This window comes from Taudactylus pleione, unplaced genomic scaffold (genome assembly GCF_031769625.1).
Source record: "Taudactylus pleione unplaced genomic scaffold, aTauple2 ptg000116l, whole genome shotgun sequence".
NCBI lineage: Eukaryota > Metazoa > Chordata > Amphibia > Anura > Myobatrachidae > Taudactylus > Taudactylus pleione.
Genome location: NW_028284518.1, coordinates 16640561 through 16667721, shown reverse-complemented (window position 1 = coordinate 16667721; position 27161 = coordinate 16640561). Strand labels below are relative to the sequence as shown.

At 42.5% G+C, this 27161-nt stretch overlaps 1 protein-coding gene across 2 annotated transcripts in view; it reads right to left on the bottom strand.

Moving 5' to 3' along the window:
• LOC148524789 (enoyl-CoA delta isomerase 2-like) overlaps window positions 1-27161 on the bottom strand; it is a 50101-nt gene that overhangs the window by 564 nt on the left and 22376 nt on the right. For both annotated transcript variants that reach the window (XM_088471790.1, XM_088471789.1), the window contains exons 3-8: window positions 17152-17328; window positions 14057-14126; window positions 11605-11704; window positions 4297-4417; window positions 2554-2643; window positions 1031-1174 (exon numbers count right to left, since the gene is read on the bottom strand). In XM_088471790.1, the coding sequence (XP_088327916.1) occupies window positions 1031-1174; window positions 2554-2643; window positions 4297-4417; window positions 11605-11704; window positions 14057-14126; window positions 17152-17328 (702 nt within the window). The remainder of the gene's footprint in view (window positions 1-1030; window positions 1175-2553; window positions 2644-4296; window positions 4418-11604; window positions 11705-14056; window positions 14127-17151; window positions 17329-27161) is intronic.

The following is a 27161-nucleotide window of genomic DNA, read 5'->3' as shown; positions in this document are numbered from 1 at the left end:
TCATCTAATTGAATGGCAAAACCCTGCGGCTGCGGAAAAAACCCGAAGAGAGACAGAAGGGTGCTGCTGGAAGAGACAGAAGGGAGGTGGCTGGAGAGACAGAAGGGGGTTGGCTGGAGAGACAGAAGGGGGTTGGTTGGAGAGACAAAAAGGGGCTGGCTGGAGAGACAGAAGTGTGTTGGCTGGAAAGACAGATGGGTGCTGGCTTTAGACACAGGAGGGTGCTGGCTAGAGACACAGAAGGGTGCTGGCTGGGGGACAGAAGGTTGATAGCTGGAAGGACAGAAGGTTGCTAGCTGGAAGGACAGTAGGTGGCTAGCTGGAAAGATAGGATGCTGGCCAGGGGGACAGAAGGATGCTGGCTGGGGGGACAGAAGGGTATGGGGACATAGAAGAGGCTGGGGAGATAGAAGAATGCTGACTGGGGGACAGAAGATTGCTGACGGGGGGACAGAAGGGAGCTGGCTGGAGAGACAGAGGGGAGCTGGCTGGAGACACAGAAGGGTGCGGGCTGGAGAGACAGAAGGATGCTGGTGGAAGAGACAGATGAATGCTGACTGGGGGGACAGAAGGGAGCTAGCTGGAGAGACAGAATGGAGCTGGCTGGAGAGACAGGTGTTGGCTGGGAAGACAGAATGGGACAGGCTGGCCGGGGGGGAGACACTGCTGTCTATGTCACCTCCAGACACTTGGTATGAACCTACACCCCTGCCAAATGCAACACACATTCTGTACATACTATATGAAAACAAAAGGAAGTTTGCTCAGAAATCACATATTATGCTGCAACATGAGAAGGTAAAAGAGAAAAACATTACGGTATTAAGGTGTTGAGGCACAGGAAAATAAGTATCAGGCCCAAGCCAACTACAATGGATGGTCAATCTATCTTCTGCTAAAATATACAGTACATTTTGCAATCAATAATCAAGTATGAGAATTTTCTAAAAGGCTGTCACTATTGTATGATGTCAGAACAATTGTGGCCATTCTGGTACAGATCAGGAACTCAGGCGCTTGCCATACTTACAGTTTTAGGCAACGTAGCATAAGCTCTTAACTTGGACCAAACTTCCTTTTGGAACGTGTTGTCGGGAAACACTTCAGTAACCAGGCCCAGGTCACAAGCTTCCCGAGCTGTCAAAGTCTTGTTGAAAACAAGTACCTCAGTAGCCTACCACAAAAACATTGTAACACAGAAGTGAGCACAGTTATAGGATACATAATGGATAACAATAGTCTATAGCATTTAGCATAAATCTGAAACACTGTCATTGCCTGGCGAAAGATTAGCTATCTCTCTTTTTTTTTTTTTTTTGCTTGCTTCTAATTTCTGTTATCACAGCAAACAATTGAGAATAGAGATATAAAACATTCATTCCAATTTAGCTGATTAACATGTGTGATCCCAGTACTAGGTGGTGTAAAGACTGCTAGTGGGGTGAGCATTTCAACCAGTGGCGGTTCTTAACGTTTTCAGTCCGGGGGGCTGTCTGGGCTGCAGCTCAGGTCAGCGTTGACATGGAATCCATAATCATTTATTGCACATGCGCAGACAATCTAGGAGGAAAAAAAAGCTGTTGTACTTCAAATGACTCAATAATTCAGCTGAAGGGTTTAGTGCGCATGCACTTTTTTTTCCGTCTACATTTTCTGCGCATGTGCAATAAATAATTATGGATTCCATGTCAACGCTGACCTGAGCTGCAGCCCCCCGGATTGAAAAAGTTAAGAATCGCTTGGTCCTATGTGATCCATGACAGTCCAAATATGTCTCTTCTCCAGTGAAGAGGAGGCATGGAGTTGTTTAACTACTGTTCTTCTATTTCTTAGGATAACATGGCAACAAGTGTAGTGTCTGTCTGATTTGAAGGACATGTAAACCCCAGAAGAAAACCTATTTTTCAGCCTCCACATATAATAAACTCTCTAACCCAGGGCTTTAGCAAGAAGTAACATGAGGGGCATTTCCCACAGGACAGTCAAGCAATTGCATGCCTGGCTGACCAGGTTGAAATGCTCACCCCACTATCAGTCTGTTTGCAGTACTCTGGAGACAATGAACAGGTAAGTATAAAGACTATAATAGGTGCAGGGTATGCGGTGTGGGCCCCCCTGGACCTAGGGACCCGTGTGCACCGCACATCCTGCACCCATTATATATACAACCCTACTACCAATAGGAAGTTACTACACAGCTGACGTCTCCTCACAGGGCCGGTCTACACAGGAAGTTTGTTTCCTGCTCCCTACTGTGCCTGCCCTCAACAAGGAGATGACTCAGCAGTCATACTCATGGGGGGTTGCGGATGGGAACCGGAGCTCACCGACGGTGGCAGAATTTGATTGGGGGGCGGTGGTCCCGCTGCAGCCCATATGTAAAACTTGCCACTGAATAGGAGCATGGTTTCTCAAGTATCAGAAACAAAATGAAAGAATTCTTATGACTTCAAAATAATAATTTGCAGACAAGGATCATCTCCCATATTTAATATTTAGACACGAGTATTGAATGTAAGGTCATCTCATTAACAGCTCTAAACTGTGACTTACCTTTCCTAAACCCATTATCTTAGGAAATGTATAAGAAGAGCACCCTTCTGGATGTTGGCCCAATTTGCTAAAAGGTGTATTAAATGTGGCCTGCATTAGAAAAATGTGATTAGTAGTTGTCCAGGGGATACCAATACCATGTATATACTTAAAAAATAAATCAGTTTTACAATTCAGGAGTTAAAGGTTCATTATTTTGTTTATTATTTTCATGTACAGTATAGTTAGTTTTAGATATTCATATTTCTGTTATACATTATGTTATTATGCTGCAAATTAGAGACATTACCATTATGCATTTATTAAACAAAAAATAAAATGATTCACTATTGTTTCTCCACTTCTATGAAATAATGTTAGGATAATGACAGTTGATAGTAATACATAGTAATAGTATCATATAAACTGAGTAGTACTAGTATCACTATAAATATATATATATATATATATATATATATAAATTAGTTGTAAGTTACAATTTCATTTTTTGTTACTATTATTACTCAGTTTATATGATACCATTATTATGCTTTGCTATCCACTGACATTATGCTAACATTCTTTTATAAAAGTGGAGAAACAATAGTGAATAATTTTGTTTCTTGTTTATTACATGCATAATGGTAATGTCTCTAAAACATATCAAATTTGTTTCATAAAACAGCAAAGAAACAATGGCATACAGTTAATTCAAGCCACACAATTCTGTATCACAACAATATATTGAACATATATGAAATGTACTATCCACAAATGCATTTTTTTAGCACTGAGCATGCTCTGCAATCGAGCGTAGATGGAATAATGGGCTCTGCAGAAATCAAGCGTATGGATAGGGGTGGTGCGGTCATATAGATCTGTGTACAACGCAGCATACAATCAAATAACTGCATTTAGAGCCTGATTCAGTATAGTACCCCAATATGAAAATATGCTAATACAACAGCGGGTGGGACTTGTACTGAGATGCCCACCGAAGCCATTGCAGCTGTCCGCAACTGCATACACATACGCAGTATTAGACGCAGATCATGCAAACATCGACCTGAGTGAGTCTATGGTCATTCAGAATGGGCGCCGTACCTGAGCCATCTGAACCATATTTCCTGGGTACAGGATCGCAGTCGGCAGCTGGTTATATATGAAATGAGGTTTTCAGTACATATTTTGTTTATATTATACAGGTTGAGTCTCCCATATCCAAAATGCTTGGGACCAGGGGTATTTTGGATAACGGAATATTCCGTATTTTGGAATAATTGCATATCATATGAAATATCTTGGGAATAGGACCCAAATATACACACAGAATGCATTTATGTGTTATATACACCTTATACACATAGCCTGCAGGTAAATTTATACAATATTTTCAATAATTTTGTGGCTCAAACAAAGTTTGTGTACATACATGAAATTCATTTATGTATCATATACACCTTATACACACAGCCTGAAGGTAATTTTATACAATATTTTTAATAATTTGTGCCTTAGACAAAGTTTGTGTACATTGATCCATCAAAAATCAAAGGTTTCATAATCTGAGTCATGCCAAAAATATTCCGTGTTTCGGAATATTCCGTATTTCGGAATATTTGGATATGGGAGACTCAGCCTGTATATGTTAATAAACACTGCTAAACTTTTCATCTGCATGAGTAATTATTTTATGCATTGCAACCAGTGCTGATCGTAGTGTGCTTTTGTCATACATATATATTCTGATACAGTACATCTCACCTTGTCAGAGGCATACACAAGGTCAAACAAACCAAGAATGGTTGTTCCGATGCCAATTGCAGGTCCATTTACCATGGCTACAAGAGGTTTTGGAAAATCTATGAATTTACATACAAAATTCCTGAAAAGTTGTAAAATAAATCATGAATTAGACACTATATTTAGAGAGATCACACAAGCTGAGTCATATGGGAACAATGACAAGAATATAAAATATTACGGTCTTATCTATTTGTGAATTTTGCTCTATAATTAATTTCAGGGGTAAGGAACATGTGGCACTACTGCTCCTGTGGAGCTACACGTCTCAGCATGTCTTGCCACTGTTTAGCTATTAGGGCAAACTAAAACTATAGCAGGGTATGCTGGGATGTGTAGTTCCACAGAAACTGGAGTGCCGCTTGTTGCTTATCTCTGGTTTATCTCATTTAGATTACGTATTGTCATCTTTTGTGGTTGCACTGTAAGATCCCCCCTTCCACCGAATACTTGGTTGCTATGAACGCCTTAGAGCAGCCAAGCGATTAGTTGTACTTGTAGCACTAGCAAGTAGTGACAGGAAATAGAACATCACAGGAAGGCATATTGTGTGATTCCCCCTCACCTTGGGGTCTCTTTCCTGTCTCTCATTATGTGTGCAGGTGAAAGTAGTGTTTGTTATTTTTACCTAAGGCAAGACCGAAGGATTCCTACAACACATTGTGGATTGTATCCCTCAACCTAAATAAGGCATAGCTCAACCTTCTGAACACATTAAACAGTTAATTTTCTGGATGGCGGAATAAAGCTTCCCAATATGCTGTAAAATATAGATATAGATTGTGAGAGAAATATATCTAGCACAGATATTACCTTCTTTGTCAAAGTCTTTGTCAAGGTGTTGTATTATATAAAAACAAATTATTATATTGTGGTTCACAATGAGTCACTGGTATTTTGTGAGGAGTTGATATATGTATTTTACTTGCTAACCCTAACAGAAGAACAGATATCTACTTATTTTTTCCAATGAGCCATGAAGTCATAAATGTCCGCGGATATAATAGCTGTTCTGGATATATTTCTCCCACAATCTATAAATAAGCTTGGAGAAGGATAAAGTGGATGGAGATAAATTACCAACCAATCAACTCTTAACTGTAACTTTAAAAATTGACAGTTAGGAGCTGTTTGGTTGATACTTTATATATCTCTCTCCAAGGCATATACTTTTCATAAGGATGTGCAAGAGAAGATAAATATTCAATATTTCCTAAAGTATTGAAGCAAAAAAGACTTAGGCCCGTATTCAATTTGAGGCGAAATTGTCATGACGTCATTTTCGCCTATTTCAGATATCCCCGTATTCAATTACATTGACTTTTTGCCAGTGCGAAAATTAAATGTAAAAAAACGGGGATAATTTTTCGCCTGCCTTTAGGAGGTGAAAAAAAGTGCAGAATTGGGGTTTAGGGGTGTAAGGTAAAAAAATATAGCCTGCAGCCTTTATTAAGCCCCCTTAGCATAAACTGTGTAAAAAAAAAAATCAAAAATACCCTCAGGACCTCCCAAGAAATGGTGTTAAAATTTTGGGGTAAAAAAAAAAAGGGGGAACAGTGTTTAAGAATAGCGAAATAGGTTCAGGGGTGTTCTGCAAGTATGCGGCAGGTGTTTTCTAGAATATGCAATTTTGCTGAATTTTTACAAAATGAGTTTAGGGACTTAAAAATATGCTAGTACCCATTTTTTTTAAGTGCTCTTCTGCATCACTTCTTCAATGTCGGGCAAAAAACACCTGCTGCGACTATTTAAAAACCCGACTTTCTTCTGCAGGCAAAAACAGGGGTACCCATAGTGATCCCCCAGGACTTGACATCTTTAGGGGGGTCCTACAATTATTTCCCGAAAATTCCCGTATTTTTTCGTTGATCAAAGTTTCGCCAGTTCCCGATATCGCCTACTTTGGAATTGAATACGGGGAATAGCGGGCACGCGCGCAATACTTTTCCACCTGGAAAACAGGCGAAGGAGGCGAAAAGTCCAGCAGGCGAAAAGTCTGGACTTTTCGCCTCATATTGAATACAGGCCTTGGTTCCTTTACTTGTCAAGTATCATTGAATGCTATACATATCTCATGTAGAACTTGAAGCATGACTTTAGCAATAGTCACCAGGAAAGATTTATGGCTGCATCTGTGGGTAGATCTGCAATCAAAGAACTTAGCTAATCTTCCGTTTGAAGGCAATTTTTGTTTGAACAACTGGATTAAATGATTCAGGAAGTCAACATAGGTAAGGCCCATCAGTTGCAGCAAGATTTGCGAACTAGGCGTTTTCCTTCCTCTTCCTGTTACCAATAATTCAGAGAAGTACAGAGCTACAGTATTGGCCAAGGAAGCAGAATTTATGGTAGCTTAGAATTTCTGCATCTCAGCTGCCTATTTGCTTCTTCTTGGGTAAGAAAGTTATGCCAGGACCAAAAGCTTCACAATTAAGGTGCATACACACGACAGATATATCGTTACGATATCGTTCAATGATATATCGTTCATATCGTTCATTTTTATTCAGTGAACGACCAACGATGCGCGTTCCCGCATGAACGATATGAACATCTATGATCGTCCATACATGCAGGCCAATCTGGACGATATCGTCAACTTTGCATGTTCAGAGATGTGGCAGGATGACTCACTGAAAGATATCTTTGAAAGATATCTTTCAAAGATCTCTTTGAAAGAGATCTTTGAAAGATATCTTTTAAAGATATGTTTCATGTCGTTGGTGGTACAGATCGTCCTGTGTGTATGCACCTTTACTTTATTCAAGATCAACATCAATGAAGTCCTGTGAATGGTAGATTTTAAAATGATGTAGAGACATGGATGCTCACCACTCAAGATCACAGGGTTCACATCATCATCAATATAGGGTACAAAATCAAGTTCCACTCTGTACTCAGAGGGAAGTATTTTGTAAAGTTCTAAGCCCAGACCTCCATGATGGAATTAGAGGCTTTACAGAATAGGATACAGTCTTTTTTGGTAGAAGTATTTTTCCTGTTCCCTTTCTACCGGTTTCTATTCCAAGCTTTTGAAGAGGTTTTTTAAATAGTTCTCATTGTTAGGATGTTTCATCAATTCATTAATGCAAGACATTTTTACACGAAGTTAGTAAAGTCCATTTCCACTTGGTAGAGAAAAGAGACTTCCTTATCTCCATAGATCTAGAAGATGCTTATCGCCACATTCTTATTATAGCTCAAAATAATAAATTTCCCAAATTTCTTTGGGACTAAGTCATCACATGTAGTTCACCGGTTTCCTATTTGGACTATCTACTTCTGCAAGGACTGTTACAAAGCAAAGTGCTGGTAGTTATCATGGTCGCTCTCAGGAAAAAGGTAATCAGAGTATGATTTTATCTTAATGACATTCTTGTGACTAGAAAGTCAGAGTACATCATCCATATCAGGACAATTAAGGTAGTAATGTTCCTATAGGAACATGGCTGGATCATCAATATAGCAAAAATAGATTTGGACAGAAGATCATGAGACACAATGTCTTTCTTAGACAAAATATTAATAAATATTCAAAATCTAGCGAGTCTCAGTAATTGGTGTAAATAAGGGCTGGTCTCCATCTAGGTATATTCTCATCCACTATAGGCATTCTTCCTTGCATGAGGTGGCATATGTGAAATTTTCAACTGGTTCTACTTACTCAAAGGGATTGCAATTTGACTCCTTTAGATCACTTCAGACTTAGGGTGGGATGTACTAAGCATCACTTGCGTGATGTGGTACATCTCCCTGTCTTCGGGTACATACCGTGGTTCATTACCGTGGTATGTACCAAGAATATCGCAAAGGACAGCTCTCCCGATAAGAGCTGGGTGTTCCGCATTTAACACCCAGAAGTTCCTTTGGCTTCCTTCTGTGCATGTGCAAAAGGCCGCAGGCCACGGGGGGGTGATGCGATGTATCCCAAGGGGGAGCATCCTGCTAAGAAGCCCTGAAGGTGGCATTACCCATCGATGCATTCCGGTGCTTAGTACATTTCGGGAATGCGATAAAACCCCCCGAAAACTGCATTTTCGGGGGTTTTCTTGTATTTTCACCGTTTATACATCCCACCCTTACAAAGATCACCTTAAATGGTGGTAGGATCCAAGGAAAAAGGATCATGGAGTGTCCCTTTCAGAAATTATCTACTTAAAGCAGGGGTTTCTTAACCATAACCCTCAAGTTTTCCCAACTGGACACATTTTGACGATTTCTGTCTGTGGAAACAGGTGGGATAATTACTGACCCAGCAGATAGATTAAATCACCTGTGTATGATTAAAGAAATCCACAAAACATGAGCCGTTGGTGATACTTGAGGGCTGGAGTTGAGAACTCCAGACTTACAGAATTGGTAGAGGATATATGGCTATACAAAGGGAGTGCAATAAGTTTCTGGATGCACAAAAATAATTATATTTACAAAGTGAACATTAATTTTTTTTTAAGTATTTGCCAGAGGAGTCTATGCAAAGGTGCATGCACTGAAACCACTTGGTGAAGCAGCTGGACCAGTCGAAACAGGTATGTCTTCTACATGCTGGATGAAGGTTTCCCCTGCAGCTTCCACTGACTCAATACAAATCCCATGCATCTTGCGCTTGATTTGTGAAAACAGGAAGAAGTTGCTGGGCACCAGGTCTGGACTGTAGGGCAGATGACCAAGCTCCTGTATGTGTTAATGGGCCAGAAAATCTAGCACTTTCCTGGACATGTGGGCAGGTGCATTGTTGTGATGGAGCCGTCAAAGCACGAGTTCTTGGACGGCGCCAGGAAATTATTTCCAGCACTTGTGGTAGATGTTGGTTGGCCTATCAGTCCCCAGTGATGGTTCACTGCTGCACTTGTGGTACAGTAGCTACACGACCAGTGTTGGCCACAAAAACAGCCACCATCTGCTTGGCCATGCTGTGCTCACATTAAAACTTTTGTGGTGGTACACCTCCAACTGAGGTCTACTGGGCTGACTGTTGCTTAGTCTCGGGATCAAAACTGAAGATCCAGGATTCATCGCCACTGATGATCTCCCAGACAGAGTTTGAGCGACCGCTATCAAACCTGGCCAGCATGTTGCAGCTCCATTACCTGAGCTTCCTTCTGCTCTTGAGTCAGCTGATGGGGCATCCAGCATGAAGTTTTTGGATTTCAAATGTTGTTAGAAGCTGCAGGAGGCGCAGCATTTTTCAGAACACTGCGGTTCAGAGGTAATCACTGGGTTATACAGGCTGTGCAGCTCTCTGTGCATTGCATGTAATTTTATGCAGTATAACCTGTTACCATGGTTACTGTGAGCTTGCCATGGATGTCACCATTTTGTAACACACAGTGTGTGTAGCTGATTGTGTGAGTCATGGGAGTGAGCCAGATGATTCAGTCAAGCACTTTATAGTCTGGTCTTACTGACTCCTCAGTGCTAGTGATAGTCTGACCTACTGTACCCTTCTCAATTGTATTCAGCTCGTGTGCATTTGTTTGTGACCTTGTCTTCAGCCTGCTATAAACCTCTGCATGTTAACTGTATTTCTTCATCCTCAACCACAGACCTTTGCATGTTAAATTTCCTTGTTTAAAGCCACACATCTCTGCATGTTAAACAGATTGCCTCATCTTCCACCACAGACCTTTGCTTGTTTACCAGATTTCCTTGTCTACAGCCTCACCACTCTGCATGTTAAATGGATTGCCTTATTGATTGACAGAGAATATGCCACAGTTCTCTGCCTGCTAAACGGATTGCCTTGTTGTCAACTGGCTTCAGATCTCTGCATGTGAAATGGACAGCTGGTAGAAAGAACCTGTTACAGCACAGCAGAACTTCTCTCTGCAACTGCAAGTTGGTGAGCTATTGTTTATTTACGTTACTTCTATGCCAGTTGTGTTCTGTCCATTAAATAAATCTAGAACCTATTCTAATATGGTTGCAGTCAGGGGCGTCTTAAAAGAGGAGGGGGCCCGTGTGCCTGTGCGGGGCCCCCTCCTCTCTTCCCAGTGGCCGACAGCCGACTGACATGGCTGGCTAGCCACCGGAGCTTTAGTAGACTCCGGGCACTAGAGTGTGCCTGGAGTCTACTGCGCATGCGCAGAACGCTGGGAAAATGGCCACGGCGGCCATTTTCCGGTGTTCTGAGCAGCTCTGACGCCCGCCGCGGGACCACGGACACGGGGGCCTGTGTGCCCCGCACACACTGCACCCATTATAGATACGCCACTGGTTGCAGTACTGATACTTCAACCTGAAAGCTTTTAAGTATTGTTGAATATCCTTTCTAGGATACTACAAGCTGTGTCCTGGCTCTTAACAAAAAGTAAACCAGTTTGGTTATGTAGTTTTTGTAAAGGAAACAGGTGATATATGCTACTTTACTTTTTTTTATTGATGTACCAATCAGTAAAATCTCAGTCGGAAGTAGTTTTGGCTGGTGTTCATACTATTAAAAACAATAGATAGCATAGCATATACCAAAATATTTATACACAGAGTAGATGAAGTACTGAGGATTTGCTAATGAATTTCTTTTTTAAGCTTGGCATAGATATCAAAATACAATCTTAAGATATGATAGTTCTTGCTTGAATTTTAAGAAAATGAAAGCATGTGTGGGTGACAATAGACAAAGGACAGGATTCTATTAGCCCCGTTAACTGAATAGGTGCTAATTGATCACTGGCACGTTATCAATTAGCCCTGCTTATCAGGGATTTATTTTTCTCCTGACTCCTGAGAGACGAAGAATAAATCCCATTTAACTGTGCAGTTATCGGGTGATAACTGCCAGATAACTTACAGGTCCGATAACCCATGTTAACGCTTATGATTAACGATGTTAACAAGGCTATAGGGTGGATGCAGGAGACTAATTGAATAGCTCCAGCATTAAAGCCCAAGGCTACCTCCCATTATTACCCACAGTAAATTACTGCTGGTAATTGAATTCCCCCCAAAGAATGATAACATCTACTATTAATAAGAATGATAATGGTGGAAAATTTTAATTCTCAGTGGTGAAATTTCAATTCTTTTAATGTTTGTATTTTAATTATGTTACAGTATGTGAAGTAATTGTGCACTACTGTGCGCTGTAATTGAAAATGTATTTAATCAGATATAAAAGCAAACTGTGTTTTACAAAGTGAAAATGTGTTTTCTATGGCCAGTTTTAGCTTTCCATTATTGCATAGCAAATAACATACGGAGATAACATTTTCGAAAGTGCGTAACAACAAAAACTTTACATGCAGCTTGCAATCAGAGGAAAATAATTACCTTACTAGATCTAGGGGTGATTTTAACATTTCATCTTTTACAGGTGTTATGAGTTTAGCATTATTTAGGTCATTACCACTGCTAAAGTAGTCACCATAACCTGCAAAAACATAAAATGTATTATTTCTCAAATTAGAGATCAATGCATACTCTCATTCTAAAACAATTTGTTGTGCGCCAAGGACATTAGAACCCATTATTTTTTTTGCTGGACCTATACTTAATCCTAAATGTACTGTATATGAGTAATAAAGGACATTTCTATAGTAAATGCAGTGTCAGTACACATCTCATTTTTCCACCCAATCACTGCAGCAGAAAACACATGTCTAATAAAGGCCACACATGTGGAAAAAAGTCCTGAGGCTTCTATAAAGTGAGAATGACTAGTCACATTTATCTAGGCATCAGATACTCCCTACAAGCAATAATGGACAATGGAAATTACAGCACTCTCTCAGCACTAATTTTATTCCATGTATTTATAGCTTGAAACAAAGATGAAAGGTTAATTTTAATATATTATACATGTGCTGTACACAGCAAGACATAAATAAGGAGATTAACCTCACTTGATCACCTTAAACATAATAGGCCTGCTTTTTTATTCTGTACATTTAAAAGTAACATATCTGAATAAGCAGATACCACAGTCAGCGGTATGGCTTGTGATATCTTAGTGTTCATTTAAAATACATGGCACTTCAGGAATACTGCTTTTACACCTAAATCCTGGGTCTGACCCGAGATTTGGAACACAATTCAAAAACGGGTCAGACCTAGGACAGACCTTTTCAACTGCGGCGCCGATCCGAATTATTCCCGGATCGGCGCTGTTCACACAAGTTACCTGCACTGTAACCACTAGCCTACCACACCAGTTCTTATTTCAATACAAAAATATTAATAAGGCTCAGCCATTGCCTGTAACTGGTGCCATCAGAAGAGGAGGTGAGTGAGGATGGGGCACATAGAGAGATCCGGGAGTTGTTTGCCGCTTGTGAGAAGGGGGGTGGGAGTAGTCTGCAGGGGGGGGCTTACATCTGTGATCGGAGGGGGGTAGCACCAGCGGGGGGGGGAAATCTTTGATCGCATGGGGGGGCTTCCCCTACGGGGGGGTGTACATCTGTGATCGTAGGGGGGGTGGAGGAAAGACCTGGGGGGGAGCAAATCTGTGATCACGGGGGGCACACGGGTTCTCACAGGGGAAGGGAGCGTAGGTCCTACAGTATGATACTTACCTTGAGGACCTGTGTGCAGCAGCTGCACTGATCCTCTCCTCACACTCAGGCGGGCCCGCTATCAGTATTAGTGACAGGAAGGGGGATCCAAAGCTGACAGGGGCAGCACAGCCGGTACTGAAGTAGGCGGACACTAGCGGCCAGGTGTCCGCCTACTTATCGTTCAGTTGGGGGGAAGTTCCCCCTACAATAGAACGATAGTTGGTGAAAATCAAACTAGTTGGCTGGTTGGAATGATATCATTCTGATGTGTGGGGACCTTAAGGGAGGATGCCGTCACTGAATGATATTGTTAACAATATTGTTCAGTGTGTACTGTATGCTCAATGGCGCTAACAACATTGAGCCCGGCAGTGCAGGGGAAACACTTAACGATATCGCTCATGGAGCATATCGTTAAGTGTGCATGAGCCTTTAGACTAGATTCACGTTCCTGGCATTGTTGAGAATGATCTCACATGCGCAACCAACTAACCTGCCTGTGATCAGATCTCCACAAGCTAGCACTTATAATGAGATTTTACCTAGTAGTCAGTACTCGGTGATTGTTCTTGTGCAAAAACCGCGAACTTATAGAGAAATATTGGTTTCTAACTTTCTGGCTTGCTTATTGTACTGATCTGGCTTGCTTCCTGAGTACTTTTTGCTTAAAACCTTGGTCTTTGTTTCCTGATTATGGTTTACCACTGCCTGCTACTCAGGGCCGGCTCCAGGGGAGTCGCGCCCTGTGCAGGATGGGAGTCATGCGCCCCCAAAAACCCTTCAAAAACCCTGCAATAAGATTTGGATGGAGACACTGAAACACACGGAGAAAGTGAGAGCACACTGCTATCAGTTTACACATACACCGTTACTCAGGTAATGGGGTGTTACACACACTTAATAAAAATAAATAGGAATGATAGGAGAACCATTTACCTTGAAAATTATATGGTTATGGGTATATATGGTTATTTAGTTGTTTCACTATGTGGATCCTTTAATTTATATAAGCTGGAACAGGTGTGTTAACTATTTACATGAAAAGAATGATTATTAAAGATTGGAAAAATGTTAGTTGTAATTTTGTAAGAAATAGTTAAGCTATGGGCAAGAGAGTAATACTGGAGGCTCAGCTTCCCTCTGACACATCAGATGAGATATTTATTGTGGCAGACCTGGGGAAAATATCTTGCATTGTGAAAGCCAATTTCCAGCTCTACATCCAATACCTGTTAAGACTGTTAAAACAGAATCATCCTTTCCAGCTTCATCCAGTGCACAAATAACTTCATTGTACATCTGGAATGAAGAAGAGAAATGTAAGTAGTCTTGCATTGTGCCGGTGACTTACATTCAAGTTTTATTTTTACTTTTATTTAATTTAATACATAAGCAAGTCAAACATAATTATAGATAAAAAACAATTTAAAAGTAAGATGACCAAAAATACTGCAACGTTTTCTGGCAATTTGCAGAGCAGCAATACTCCCAAAACTGATTCTACCAATTCTGTCACAAACTTGTTTAATTGGCATCTGACCTTTATAATGCACAGATAAAGATTGAGACAATGAAACCAATGGTTCTGAAAAAGGAAGGGTTCTGTACTGGTATAATAGGTACCAGTATACTATGGTTCTAAAAGGCGCGTAGCAAAGTCAGGATAGAGACTGTCCTGGACCTTCACGGAGAGCTGTCAAGTATGGTTGGATGTATCTGTTTTTTTAATGTAATAAACTTTGGCATAATTAAGTTTTGTGGCGTTTGCGAGCGTGTGAATCTGGGCTGCGACGGTGGAATACACCCTAATAAGTTTAAAAAGTGGTCTGAGCACACCTATTGGCTGCCAGGGGATACAGTCCATGTGGGGGGATGTAGTCACCATCCCGGCGGTCAGGATGGCGGCGCTGGAATCCCAATAGCAGTTGGAATCCCGGGTCCAGATCCTGACTGCTGGCATCTCAATTATAAGTATTGGGGTTAGGGGGAGGGCTAGGTTTATGGTTTAGAGGCTAGGATTATGCACTAGAGGGAGGATTATGGTTAAGTTGTGGGGAGGGATAGGGTTAGGCTGCGTGGGTGGAGGGTTAGGGTTATGTTGTCGGGGGTTATGTTTAGGCTGCGAGAAAGGTGGGTTAGGGTTAGGGGGGAAGGTTAGGGTTACGACACTTACATACTTGTGTTGGGACTGTCGGGATGCTGCTGTCGGTATTCTGACCACCAGCATCCCGACCACCAGGATCCGACAGCCGGTATCCCGTGGCCAACCCAGGTGGGCTGTGTGACCCAAACAGGCCAGTGGATCATACCTGCAAGAGGCAGGGAGGATCTTGAGACTTTGAGACTGTGTGAAGTTTGCAGACTAGCTGCCTTGATAGTCAGAGGTAAAGAAGTGAGGTAGTGTCCTGCAGGGGGTCTAGGTTGTTTGTTATTGTCTGTTTTACTTGTGCTGACAAACAGTAGAACATAATTTATTTGCTAAACCTGGACAAGCTGTGTGGTGACCCTTATTTTGAGCACCTAGACATTGCACCACTGACCATTCTATAGAGCAATATAACCCAGAACTTCACAATACACATTACAAAAGATGTGTACACATATGTGCATATACAGATATTTTTACAGAGTCCTTAAAGCTGGATTTGAAGGGGGATAGGGGTAAGCAAGTGCAACTGTCCCAATTTAGGCAGTGTCCAATTCAGGTAGTGCCAGTCCCAAATCAAGGGCTCTGTCCTGCCGTCACGTCCATGGCCATCCTTGCCTTGCAGATTGAAAGTTTGGGCTGTATGTTCAGTTCGCTGTTTTTCTGCATAGCAGAATAGGGGTGGAATAGTGTGATCAAAGTAATAGGCACATCCCTGGGGGAGTGGCCATGCTCCTATCATGATGTGCCATGTCACCATGTTAACCTTGCTATGCCCCATTTAGAACTGTGTCCTGATTTGAACACCTCCAGTGTTGGGTGGTATGATAAGGGCACATTCATGTAATTGTGACTTAAGCAGACCTGCTAATATAACATAATGACAATGATGACAATTGGTAGAACTAACTAGTAGCTTCTGGTTGGATATTTATGGATTCACCTCTCCAGCTCACATGACTTAATTTATTAATGTGGCTGCTATATTATATGAAGTTTTGGCATCTATTTGCATTGCTCAAATTATATTTCCATTTGGTTTATTTCAGGGGAGAATGACAAATATGTTTATCTAATTTAATTTAAATTAATTTAATTTAACTGCATTTGTATTTTATTATACTTTACATGGTAAATGCGACTTCCCCACTTATTTTCAACATTGTTCAGACATGATTCTCTGTTGCGCATTTATTGCTAAGGGGTCTATTCATGATGTTAACTACAGGGGTCCGAATGGACTCCGATAATTAATATTCAATTTCTGACTCGCTGCGGCTACCGGAGCAATTCATCATTGCTCCCGAGCAGTGAATCTTTTCACTGGTCCTGTCAGAGCAGTGACGGGACTGCGCATGTGTGACCTACAGGTTACGCATGCGCACAAGTGACCGAACTTCCGGCGGAAGGAGCTGGACAGGGGCGAAGGGATCCTAAATGATCCCTCATTGCAACCCGTACCTCCTTCCCATAGGGAAGGAGCGGGTTGCGATGCTGGAGCAGGAGCATTCACCATCTGAAGATGGCGAATGCTCCCGCAGTCAAGCTCCGAAAATATTATCTTTTCGGAGCTTGATGAATTCTGTCCCCATACTAGTGTATAGGGACAGCGGGCCATTCTGTGAGAGGAAGGTAAGTACAGTAGGAGATATCTGCTTTACCTCCTTGATGAATGGCCCGATAACTTAATTTTTACATTTGCAGGTGAAAATGTGCATTTTTACCTGCTTTTATGAAAATTAAGTGATGTTGAATAGGCCCCTGATACTGGTAAGACACAGCTTTATGCTTTTTCTATGATACATTGTTGCTCCAACTTGTGCATGTATATTTACTTTTCTATGTGTGAGTGTGTTCCTGCCTCACGCTCTACATGAGCCCCAGAGTTCCCACATAACATAATTAGGGCCTCATTTATCAATGAGTTTTATCATTCACAGAGAATGATAAAACTTGTTGCGTATGATAAATGGTGCTCCAGCCAATCAGCTCCCAACTGTCATTTTTCAGACAGATGACAGTTGGGAGCTGATTGGCTGGAGCACCATTATCATACGCTATGAGTTTTATCACTTGTTGTGGATGACAAAACTTGTTGATAAATGAGGCCCACAATCTGATAGAGGACAATTGTAATTAACCAACTCTATAGTAGCTAAAAAAAATCCATGACATTACCTCCAAGCTAAGAGCATTTTTCTTCTCAGGTCGTTTCATTATTATTTTAGTAATGTTGTCTTGGTAAATAACTTGAAGGGTTTCATATTTTGAAAGGTTGTTTCTCCTTGCATGTTTACTCGGCTCTGATGACACCAGGTTTGGTACAAGATAAACATCTTTCTGCTCCTCTCTGGCCTGGAATTGGAAACAAGCAATAGTGGAGACTGTAAATAAATTTAATGAAAAAGTATATACAGTGTAATACCCTGCTACATGAGGTATTACTTCTGACGTGTTATTACACAGGCAGACAATTCTCAGCAGTCTCTGCAGCTGCTCAAGCGGTCAGGAGCAGGTCACATGATCAGTGACAGTGGGAAGTGAGCAGCAGTTGGTCGGTGTAGAGTGAGGTGACGGTCTGAGAGCAGGACGCTGGCGCTGGTAAAAGGCTCCTGACAGGAACCAGCAGCTGTGTGCAGGGAATGTTACAGGGACAGGAAGCTGCGCTGCGAGGCGAAACGTTGGTGTATGCCCTCGCTGTCTGTCGGTGCTGAGGGTGGAAGAGGCTGGAGGAATCAAATCAATGTCCAAGACTCTTTTATGCTGACAACTACACCAGTGTTGCCTACCCTCCCGCATACTGCGGGAGTCTCCCGCTATAAGCTGGAAGCTCCCGCTACCCCGGAAAGTATAAAGGATCCCCCGATTTTCCCCACATGCGCCGTTGCAACGCCGCACTGTGCATACGCTAGTTTTTTGTGCCTGGACTTGAGGATGTCATGACGCGGCCAAGCTGGGGTTGTGAGTAGCGGTGGCTGCCCAGTGTCGAAGCTGAATAATTGGCTGAGACAAGTTCAGTTTAAAATTTAATCGCAGCGACGCCATCTTGCGAATGGTCGCAAGAACCAATGACATCAGCAGGAAATTTCCCCTTTGTCCTGTATTAGTCTGGGGGGGATAAATACATGTGTCCGAGTACTGGTTAGTTGGTCCATGCTGAATGCTGTATGTACTGAGGGTCTCTAGTCTCAGGTCTATCTCTGGGTCCGTAGGCGCAGCGTATGTATAACTGTACTTGGGGTCTGTATAATTTCCTTTTACGCTTAAATTGTGTATGTATCAATTGCGTGTAACTGACTGTACTTTTACCTGAATAATACTTGTGCGTTGGAACCACAGATTCCACTCCAGTCTTTATATGCGGTCAGACTGCGTACGCAAATTAGCGTCATTCTTAGAGGTTTATAGGAAGGATTTTAGAAGGTATAGGCAGGGGTATATAAAGGTTCTGATCCAGTTTCGTTAGTTGGGGGCTCGTAAAGAAGTCACTTACCTGCTCACACGGTACATACGGTCATCGATATTTCAGGAAAGGGTGGAGTGGCCACATGCAGGGTTTGCCTGCAACCGCTTTGTGCTGAAAGATCGCTATCTGTCTCCGTGTGAACTAAGGAAGCTGACTAGAATCCAGGGACAAGAGAGGAAAAAGTTTGTTTTCCTCTGTTGATAGAACCTTGCGTTTAGAGGGGTGCCGCAGTATTGCGTACGCGGCTAAAATGCATTTTTGCGTACGCAGTTAAAAAGTCATTATACAGTTGTGTGGTAGTTGCATAATTGTGTATGCGGCTGGTCGCACAATAGCGTATACGCACTTCTGGTTCTGCTGCCACGTGTTTGAACAAATCCATTGAGGTTTACATTTTTTTTTCTATTACCAATATCTGGGTTAAACGTGTATTTTTCTGCGCAGGAAAAAAGTGTGTATCAGTGAATACTTGTTGAACAAAGTTAAGGGTATCGTATGATCCTTAAGGGCTAGGTGCAAGGGTTAGCCTAGCCGCTCGGTAAGCAGCTTTACCGTTCTATACACAGTAGCAGGTGTACATGTTGTCTTTGTTGTATAGAGGTGCGTGAGAGTGGCCGACATATAAACTCTCATAGGTCTGGAAGTTACCTTACTAAAGCTTATCCGGGTGTGGAAGTCGCCTGTTTCAAATCTTATCCAGGTGTGGAAGTTGCCTTACTAAATCTTATCCAGGTGTGTGGGCGCCGCCGACTTAAATCGTCCACAGGTAAGTGAAAGTATCTTGATTGTCTTTCACCAGTTTAAATTTTTATTGAAAAGCGTAGGAGTTGTCTCAGAATGGGAGCCACGCAAACAGTAGAGATGTTAGGCAATGATGTGCTGCTAATGGATGTGCTGCTCCGATTGGATCGGCCCGTCGTATTATGCATACTAAGTACGGTACTTATGCAATAAGGTATTGTGATTTATGGTTTAATATGACAAGGAAGAGTGCCGCAGAATCAACAGCAAATTCGTACCTTCTTGGGAATGTGTGGATATTGCCGAATGTGGATCCCAGGTTTTTCTATTTTGGCCTTGCCTTTACAGGAACTAGTCTCTTCCTCAAAGCCCGATCGAGTCATACACACTGAGGAATCAGAACAGGCTTTTCTTAATCTTAAGGATAGTCTGACAAAAGCTCCTGCATTGGGAATACCCGAATATGAAAAACCTTTTGATTTATATTGGAAGCCGATGGTTGTGCTGCAGGTGTCCTTACACAAAAACATGGTGATGCCAGTAGGCCCGTAGCATACTACAGTGCCCAATTGGACACGGTAGCAAGATCACTCCCCACCTGTTTGAAAAGTGTAGCAGCTACCGCTTTATTGGTGAGTAAAAGTGAGGACGTAGTATTGGGCCATGATATGATTGTCTACACTGCCCATGCTGTATCAGCTCTGTTGAACTCAGCTCAAACCAGACACGTCTCCTCGGCTAGGTTCACCAAATGGGAACTAGCTCTAATCGCTCCTGCAAATATTACTGTCAAACGTTGCAGTACGCTGAATCCAGCAACATACCTACCATATGTACAACATGATGTACAAAGGGTGGAAGGAGAAGAGTTGCTGGCGGGAGGTGAGTTCGGCAGACATGATGATACTCATGATTGTATGACATATCTGAATCAGACCTTTACTGCTAGACCTGACATACATGACACACCTTTAGAGAATGTGGATGTAACTTTCTATACGGATGGGAGTTGTCATAGACAAACAGACACAGGTGAATTATGTACAGGTTATGCTGTTGTAAATGACACAGACATCATGGAAGCTAAACCTCTCGGTCCTCCTCACTCAGCCCAGGTGGCAGAGTTAGTAGCACTGACTAGAGCATATGAACTGGCAGCAGGCAAATCTGCTAACATTTACACTGACTCGATTTACGCGTTCGGGGTGGTGCACGATTTTGGGGCTCTATGGCGTCTGAGAAATTTTATGACAGCAGCAGGCACACCAGTTGCACATTCCCGACACATAAAACATCTCTTAGAAGCAATCCAACTGCCCAAAGCAGTGGCAGTAATTAAATGCAAAGCCCACACATGTGAGGATGACCCGGTGTCACTGGGCAACAACAGAGCCGATGAAGCTGCAAAATGGGCAGCGGGGTTAAAAATGTCTTCCCCAATTGAAACAATGATGTCATTCCAAACCATAATGCTGAAATTAATTGAGATGCAAAATTTGTGTTCAGTTCAGGAAAAATCCATTTGGAAGTCCAAGGGGTGTGGGCAAGAGTCCTCTGGGCTCTGGAGGGACGGACATGGTAAGCCAGTAGCCCCCAAGGCATATTACCCCAGCCGGGCTGAGGCAGCACACGGTCTAACTCACCTAGGTAAACAGGGTATGTGCAAGTTGGTGAGGGCATACTAGTGCGCACCAGGTTTTTCTTCACAAGCAGAGAAGATAGCAATATCCTGTCTGACCTGCTTGAGAAAGAACATAGGGAAAGCGATCCCTACCGAACCTTCCCACATTCCACCGACTGATAGACCTTTCCAGGTGATACAAATTGATTTAATCCAATTACCACCCTGCAGGAACCTTAAGTATGTATTAGTGTGCACAGACGTATTTTCCAATTGGGTTGAGGCCTACCCAGCGGCCACTAATACTGCTGCGTTTACATCCAAGAAAATAGTTCAGGAATTTGTATGCAGGTACGGTATCCCTAGAATCATCGAGAGTGATAGGGGTACCCATTTCACAGGTGATGTTTTTCAAAATATGTGTAAGCTGATGGGTATTAATAGCCGACTTCATACCCACTACCGACCGCAAGCCAGTGCCAAGGTGGAGAGAATGAACGGGACTATTAAAAATAAATTAAGTAAAATTATGGCAGAAACTGGACTAGGCTGGCCAGAAGCGTTACCTTTGGTCCTACATAGCATAAGGACCACTCCTAGACCTCCTCTGAATCTGTCCCCATTTGAAATACTATTCGGCAGACAAACTCATTTGATTATAAGTCCCCAGGAAGATTTGAAGGGTAACAACGAGGTAACTGTAAAGTATCTTATATCAATGAGTAGGCAGTTAAAGCAACAGCAGCAGAAACTGAAATTGTTGTCTAATGATATGCCTGAAACTAACTGTCATGATGTTGAACCAGGAGAATATGTAATGATCAGAAATTTCTTGCGTTCAGGTTGTTTGACTGATCGGTGGGAAGGTCCATACCAGGTGCTGCTGACGAGTACTACATCTTTGAAGGTGGCCGAGAGAGATACCTGGGTCCACTCCACTCACTGCAAAAAGGTCAATCAACTGGTGGAGAAACAAGGTGGAGACAAGGCTGATAGTGTGGACCTGTCGCTCGCGAGCTTGTTCCGGGAGGATTGAAAAGGTTGTACTGAGATACCTGAACCGAGAGAAATTTTTGCAGGACTTGTTGTTAAAATGGACGGGCCTGCTGTGTTCATTCTCATATTCTCTTTTAGAGTGTTCACCATCCTGGTCGGTTCGGGAATATCCAGTTTCTGTGATGGGGGACCGATTGAGGAAACGGGAGCTGATGGCAGTGCTGATGGAGTGGAGAAAGGAGGAATGCAATGCCAATCAGGGGAGTGTCTTTCCAATCTTAGTACTGTTATTGTTAAAAGATCTGTCATTCCGGATACTCGGGGAAGGTGTGGAGGGTTATCGTCTGAGGATTCCTGTATTTGTGAGCTTTGTGGGTCCCTAGTTGATGAGAACTGTATCCAACGGTGCCAACCTAAATATAATACGTACTGGGGCGGGTATCCTCTAGAGGATTATCATAGCATGGTAGGCAAAGTGTTAAATCAAACTGATTGCTGGGTGTGTTCACATGTGCCACAGGGACAGCATAATGTAGGGTTGGTGCCATTTCCGCTGAATTCCCACGGAAATTTTAGAATTACAAAAAGGGAAAACATTGGATGGAAAATTCCTCTCATCCAAACCACCTCATTTCAAACTCTATCAATTCCAAGTAGATAGATCACTTTTGTGTTTAAACATAACCAACCCCAATAAACCCGGAGGTTGGGAAGTGACGGGGAATAATCAGACGATGACCTTCTCACAAAGAGCTGATAATGAGTCCATAAACTATGATCTGTTACGCTCAATTAAATCAAGTGGGAAACATTTTAGGTACCGGTATACATTGAGTTCCACCAAAGAAATGATTGGTAAAGTACCAGATGGTTATTGTGCTAAAATAATACAACCAGAAACTTGCATATACCAGATGGAAGAGCCTGAGATAGGATTGTTTGCAAAAGAAATGTGTTTAATGATAATGATGCATACCATTCCTTATGTTCTCCCTGATAATGTATATTTTATATGTGGAAGAAAAGCGTATAAATGGCTCTCTCCGAGTTCTGAAGGTTTGTTTTATCTGGGAAGAGTAGTCCCAGAAGTTATGCCCCTCACACATGTTGAAATGTTGGGAATACATAAAAACACACCATCACCATATCTTCACACACAATATGAACACAGAGGCAAGAGAAATATGATACCTGGTGACGTACATAAAGCCGCTCAGTTAATCAGTGAGACAACTGGCTTCCAAGTTTTAGTCGCCCTGGATCCCACCAGAATTGCTAGGGGTACATTAAATTTTAGATATATCCAGGAACTTGCTAAATTAATAGATAATATCACCGAGATGTACGATGACACATTCGGGTACACAGGGAGAGAATTGCAAGCGTACAAGAAAGAACTAGTGCAACACAGGATAGTGTTGAATTATTTAACTGCTGATACTGGAGGGTATTGCGTTACGTTAGCCACACAATTTGGAGTAAAATGTTGCACTTCTGTCACCAATGATACCAGCGACCCTAAGGAGGTGATAGACCAGAAGATGGATGAGATTCTGCAGCTAAAGTGGGAATTTCATAAGAACCATAACACATCAGTGGCTGAAGCAGGGGAAAAGATAGAAGTATAGGTGTCATGGCTGAACCCAGTGAAATGGTTCTCAGGTCTAGGGGAATGGGTCCAGGAAGTGATCGCTAGTATAGGCAAATTCTTGATCCTTATACTGATTGTCATCATAGTAATTGGCATATGCGTCCGGTGTGTTCCTATTGTGTTGAAGTGTGGAAAATTTAAAAACAGAGTGAAACAAAAGAATTAAACTATGATGGTGGTCAGAAATGATAATATGTATACCGAGGTAGATACAGAACTGCATTACAACCCTGAGCTAGGAAGTACCATCACTTAAATGTATAATATTTAGACATGCATAGAATATTTTATTGAAATGTTATTTATAGAACACCTCAGACAATGTAAAGTCTCAAATTCCCTTTCAAGACTGCTGTTATAAGACTGGTGCATTCCCACACCTGTCACATGATCTTCCAAGATCCGCGGTGTGCGTATAATAGTAGTTTTATGTCCCCACCTAGAAACACATTATTGATGGATTAAGAACCACCTTGTGCCATCCCAGAATAACACTAAATAATATGTAAATGTCAGCCTAAAATACATTTAAATAGCAAATTGTGATAGCATGTTGTTTGCTATCAAAGGGTGGACTGTCGAAGCTGAATAATTGGCTGAGACAAGTTCAGTTTAAAATTTAATCGCAGCGACGCCATCTTGCGAATGGCCGCAAGACTCCATTTTAGAAATGCGATCGCAAGACGCCATTTTGCGAATGGCCTCCTAAGCGCCATTTTAGGTGAACTCACAATATAGTACATGTGGCATTATTCATATTAGCACAATGCGATCGCTTCTTTCATCATTTCTCATACACACAATAATACTCACAAGAGCGCTATTAACTAGTCGCATATTTGCGAATGCATAAGACTTTGTATGAAACCGCTGAAAAAGTAGCTTTATGTGCACGCATCTGTCCCAAGTTAACTAGCATCCTTATACCAAACCCTGAACACCCACACATTTCATATTCACTCATAAGGTCCAATAAGCATCAAATGTATGATTCAAGTTGGTTTAGTTAGTTTAAATGCTGAGAAATAAAGGTTTTTGATAACTAAGGTATTATACATGATAAGCAAGGTGTGTTTGGTCTTGTTCTGATGCGTACGCTTTTTACAGCATCCCGGTGTTCTCGGTGGAGAGATCGCATCATGCAAACTCAAGTTACGGATCGCAGAACTTACAAGCAACAAAATGTTTAGCTGCTGGAATGGTACAGGAGGCGTTATTAGAAAGATTCCCCTGCTGTTAGAGGCAGGGGGAGTCTATTTGAACCAGCCTGTTAAATGTGTTGTAACATATGCTTCTCCTCTGGGAACCAATGACATCAGCAGGAAATTTCCCCTTTGTCCTGTATTAGTCTGGGGGGGATAAATACATGTTTCCGTATACTGGTTAGTTGGTCCATGCTGAATGCTGTATGTACTGAGGGTCTCTAGTCTGAGGTCTATCTCTGGGTCCAGAGGCGCAGCGTATGTATAACTGTACTTGGGGTCTGTATAATTTCCTTTTACGCTTAAATTGTGTATGTATCAATTGCGTGTAACTGACTGTACTTTTACCAGAATAATGCTTGTGCGTTGGAACCACAGATTCCACTCCTGTCTTTATTTGCGATCAGACTGCGTACGCAAATTAGCGTCATTCTTAGAGGTTTATAGGAAGGATTTTACAAGGTATAGGCAGGGGTATATAAAGGATCTGATCCAGTTTCGTTACCAGCCCCAGCATGCAGTCTGGCTACTGCCTTCCTCTTTCCACGGGGGGCCGGGGCCGCTTGGAGCGGACTCCTATGTCTGATGGCACTGGAGGCGCCAGCGTCATCTCATCTCCTCCTCCCCCAGCATGCAGACTCACAGTCACTGCCTTCCGCGGAGCGGAGTATGCCTGATGCAGTGACTGGAAGTGGCAGTGTCCTCTCCTCCTTCCCGGTGGGCTAACCCAGCGTGCAGCCTCACAGTCACTGCCTTCTCCCTTCCCTGGAGCGGAGTATGCCTGATGGCAGTGACTGGAAGCAGCAGTGACCTCTCCTCCTCCCCGGCAGCTGGCCCAAGTCCAAGAAGACCAAGTGGCTACAAAAACAATGCACTATCCCACCTGCCCACCACCTAAGTAAAAATAAATGTAAGTAGAGTGTGGGACTCTGGAAGTAGATTCAGTGCTGATAATTGTATTAGAGACATTTTGGTGCTGAAGTTATCTATAGGAATTTGTAATGGGAGTTGCTCACTCTGCATTTCACTGTAATTCCTTCCAGTCATTATATACAATGTTGACCGTAAAATGTTATATCCCATTTTTGTCTTTGCATATTAACACTGGTTCCCTGAGTGTTTTCATATAACTCCTTTTCACTGCTTCTATGTCTAATATATGTATTGGCTCCCTTACCTGATATATTAATGCCATCAAGTCCCCTAGTGGAAATATTTCTCCAATTATGTAGATCCTGACACTGGTGCACCCTTGGAACCCTTACTACTGTCCCTATAGTCCACCAGGCTTTCACTGCAAGACAAACCCCTCAGTGGCAATAGATATGCCCATACGTGGAGCTAGAAATGCTCTTTTCGTGGAGCTGGCCACGCCCCCTTAGCAGCTTTAGAATCTCCCTGAAACTAGTTTTCAAAAGTAGGCAAGTATGAACTACACCCTGCTGTCACGGAGACAGGTCTGTCAGAGAACAGTCAGCCCCAGTATTAGATTCACCTCTTCCAACAGGCACATTCTTTATACAGTATAAGACAGCTTGATCACACCCCATCGCTGTACAGGGACACAAGCAGAGATCTATGTATCATCACTAATATTATCCTAAATCCAGATTTATGAGGAAGCCCATGCTTACTTATTAGCAGACATTTATAGTGTGTAAGGCAATGACTGTTCCCAAGACAGGAATTTGTTACCAAAAACACAAAGGACAAAGGACCTCATTCAGAGTCGGTCGTAAGCGGCCGCTCGGTCGTACCCAATTGATGTGAGAGCTGGAGCTATTCATCATTGCTCTGGCGTGGAGACAGCTGATCCGAAAATTAGCTGTATCCCCGAAGCGTTTCGGAGTGGTGATGCTAGTGCGCATGCGTGACATATAGGTCATGCATGCGCACAAGAGCCCCGATGTCCAGCGGAAGGAGCCGGACAGGGGCGGAGGCATCCAAGAGGATCCCTTTTTGCAACCCGGGACTGGTTGCGAGCCCGGAGCGGGAGACAAATGCCATCCGAAGATGGCGAATGCTCCTGCACTCAAGCTTCGAAAATATTGTATTTTTGGATTTTGATGAATTCTCTCCCCATACCAGTGTATAGGGACAGCGGGCCATTCCGCCAGAGGAAGTATATCTGTGATACTAGTGTATGGGGACAGCAGGTCATTCCACCTTTGGAAGATAAGCAGGAGATACCTGTGATACTAGTGTATGGGGACAGGGGGCCATTCCACCAGAGGAAGGTAAGCAGGAGATAACTGTGATACTAGTGTATGGGGACAGTGGGCCATTCTTGGATAGAAAGGTAAGCAGGAGATATCTGTGATACTAGTGTATGGAGACAGTGGGCCATTCCGCCAGAGGAAGGTAAGCAGGAGATATCTGTGATACTAGTGTATAGGGACAGCGGGCCATTCTGCCAGAGGAGGTAAGCAGGAGATATCTGTGATACTAGTATATGAAGACAGCGGGCCATTCCGCCAGAGGAAGGTAAGCAGGAGATATCTGTGACACTAG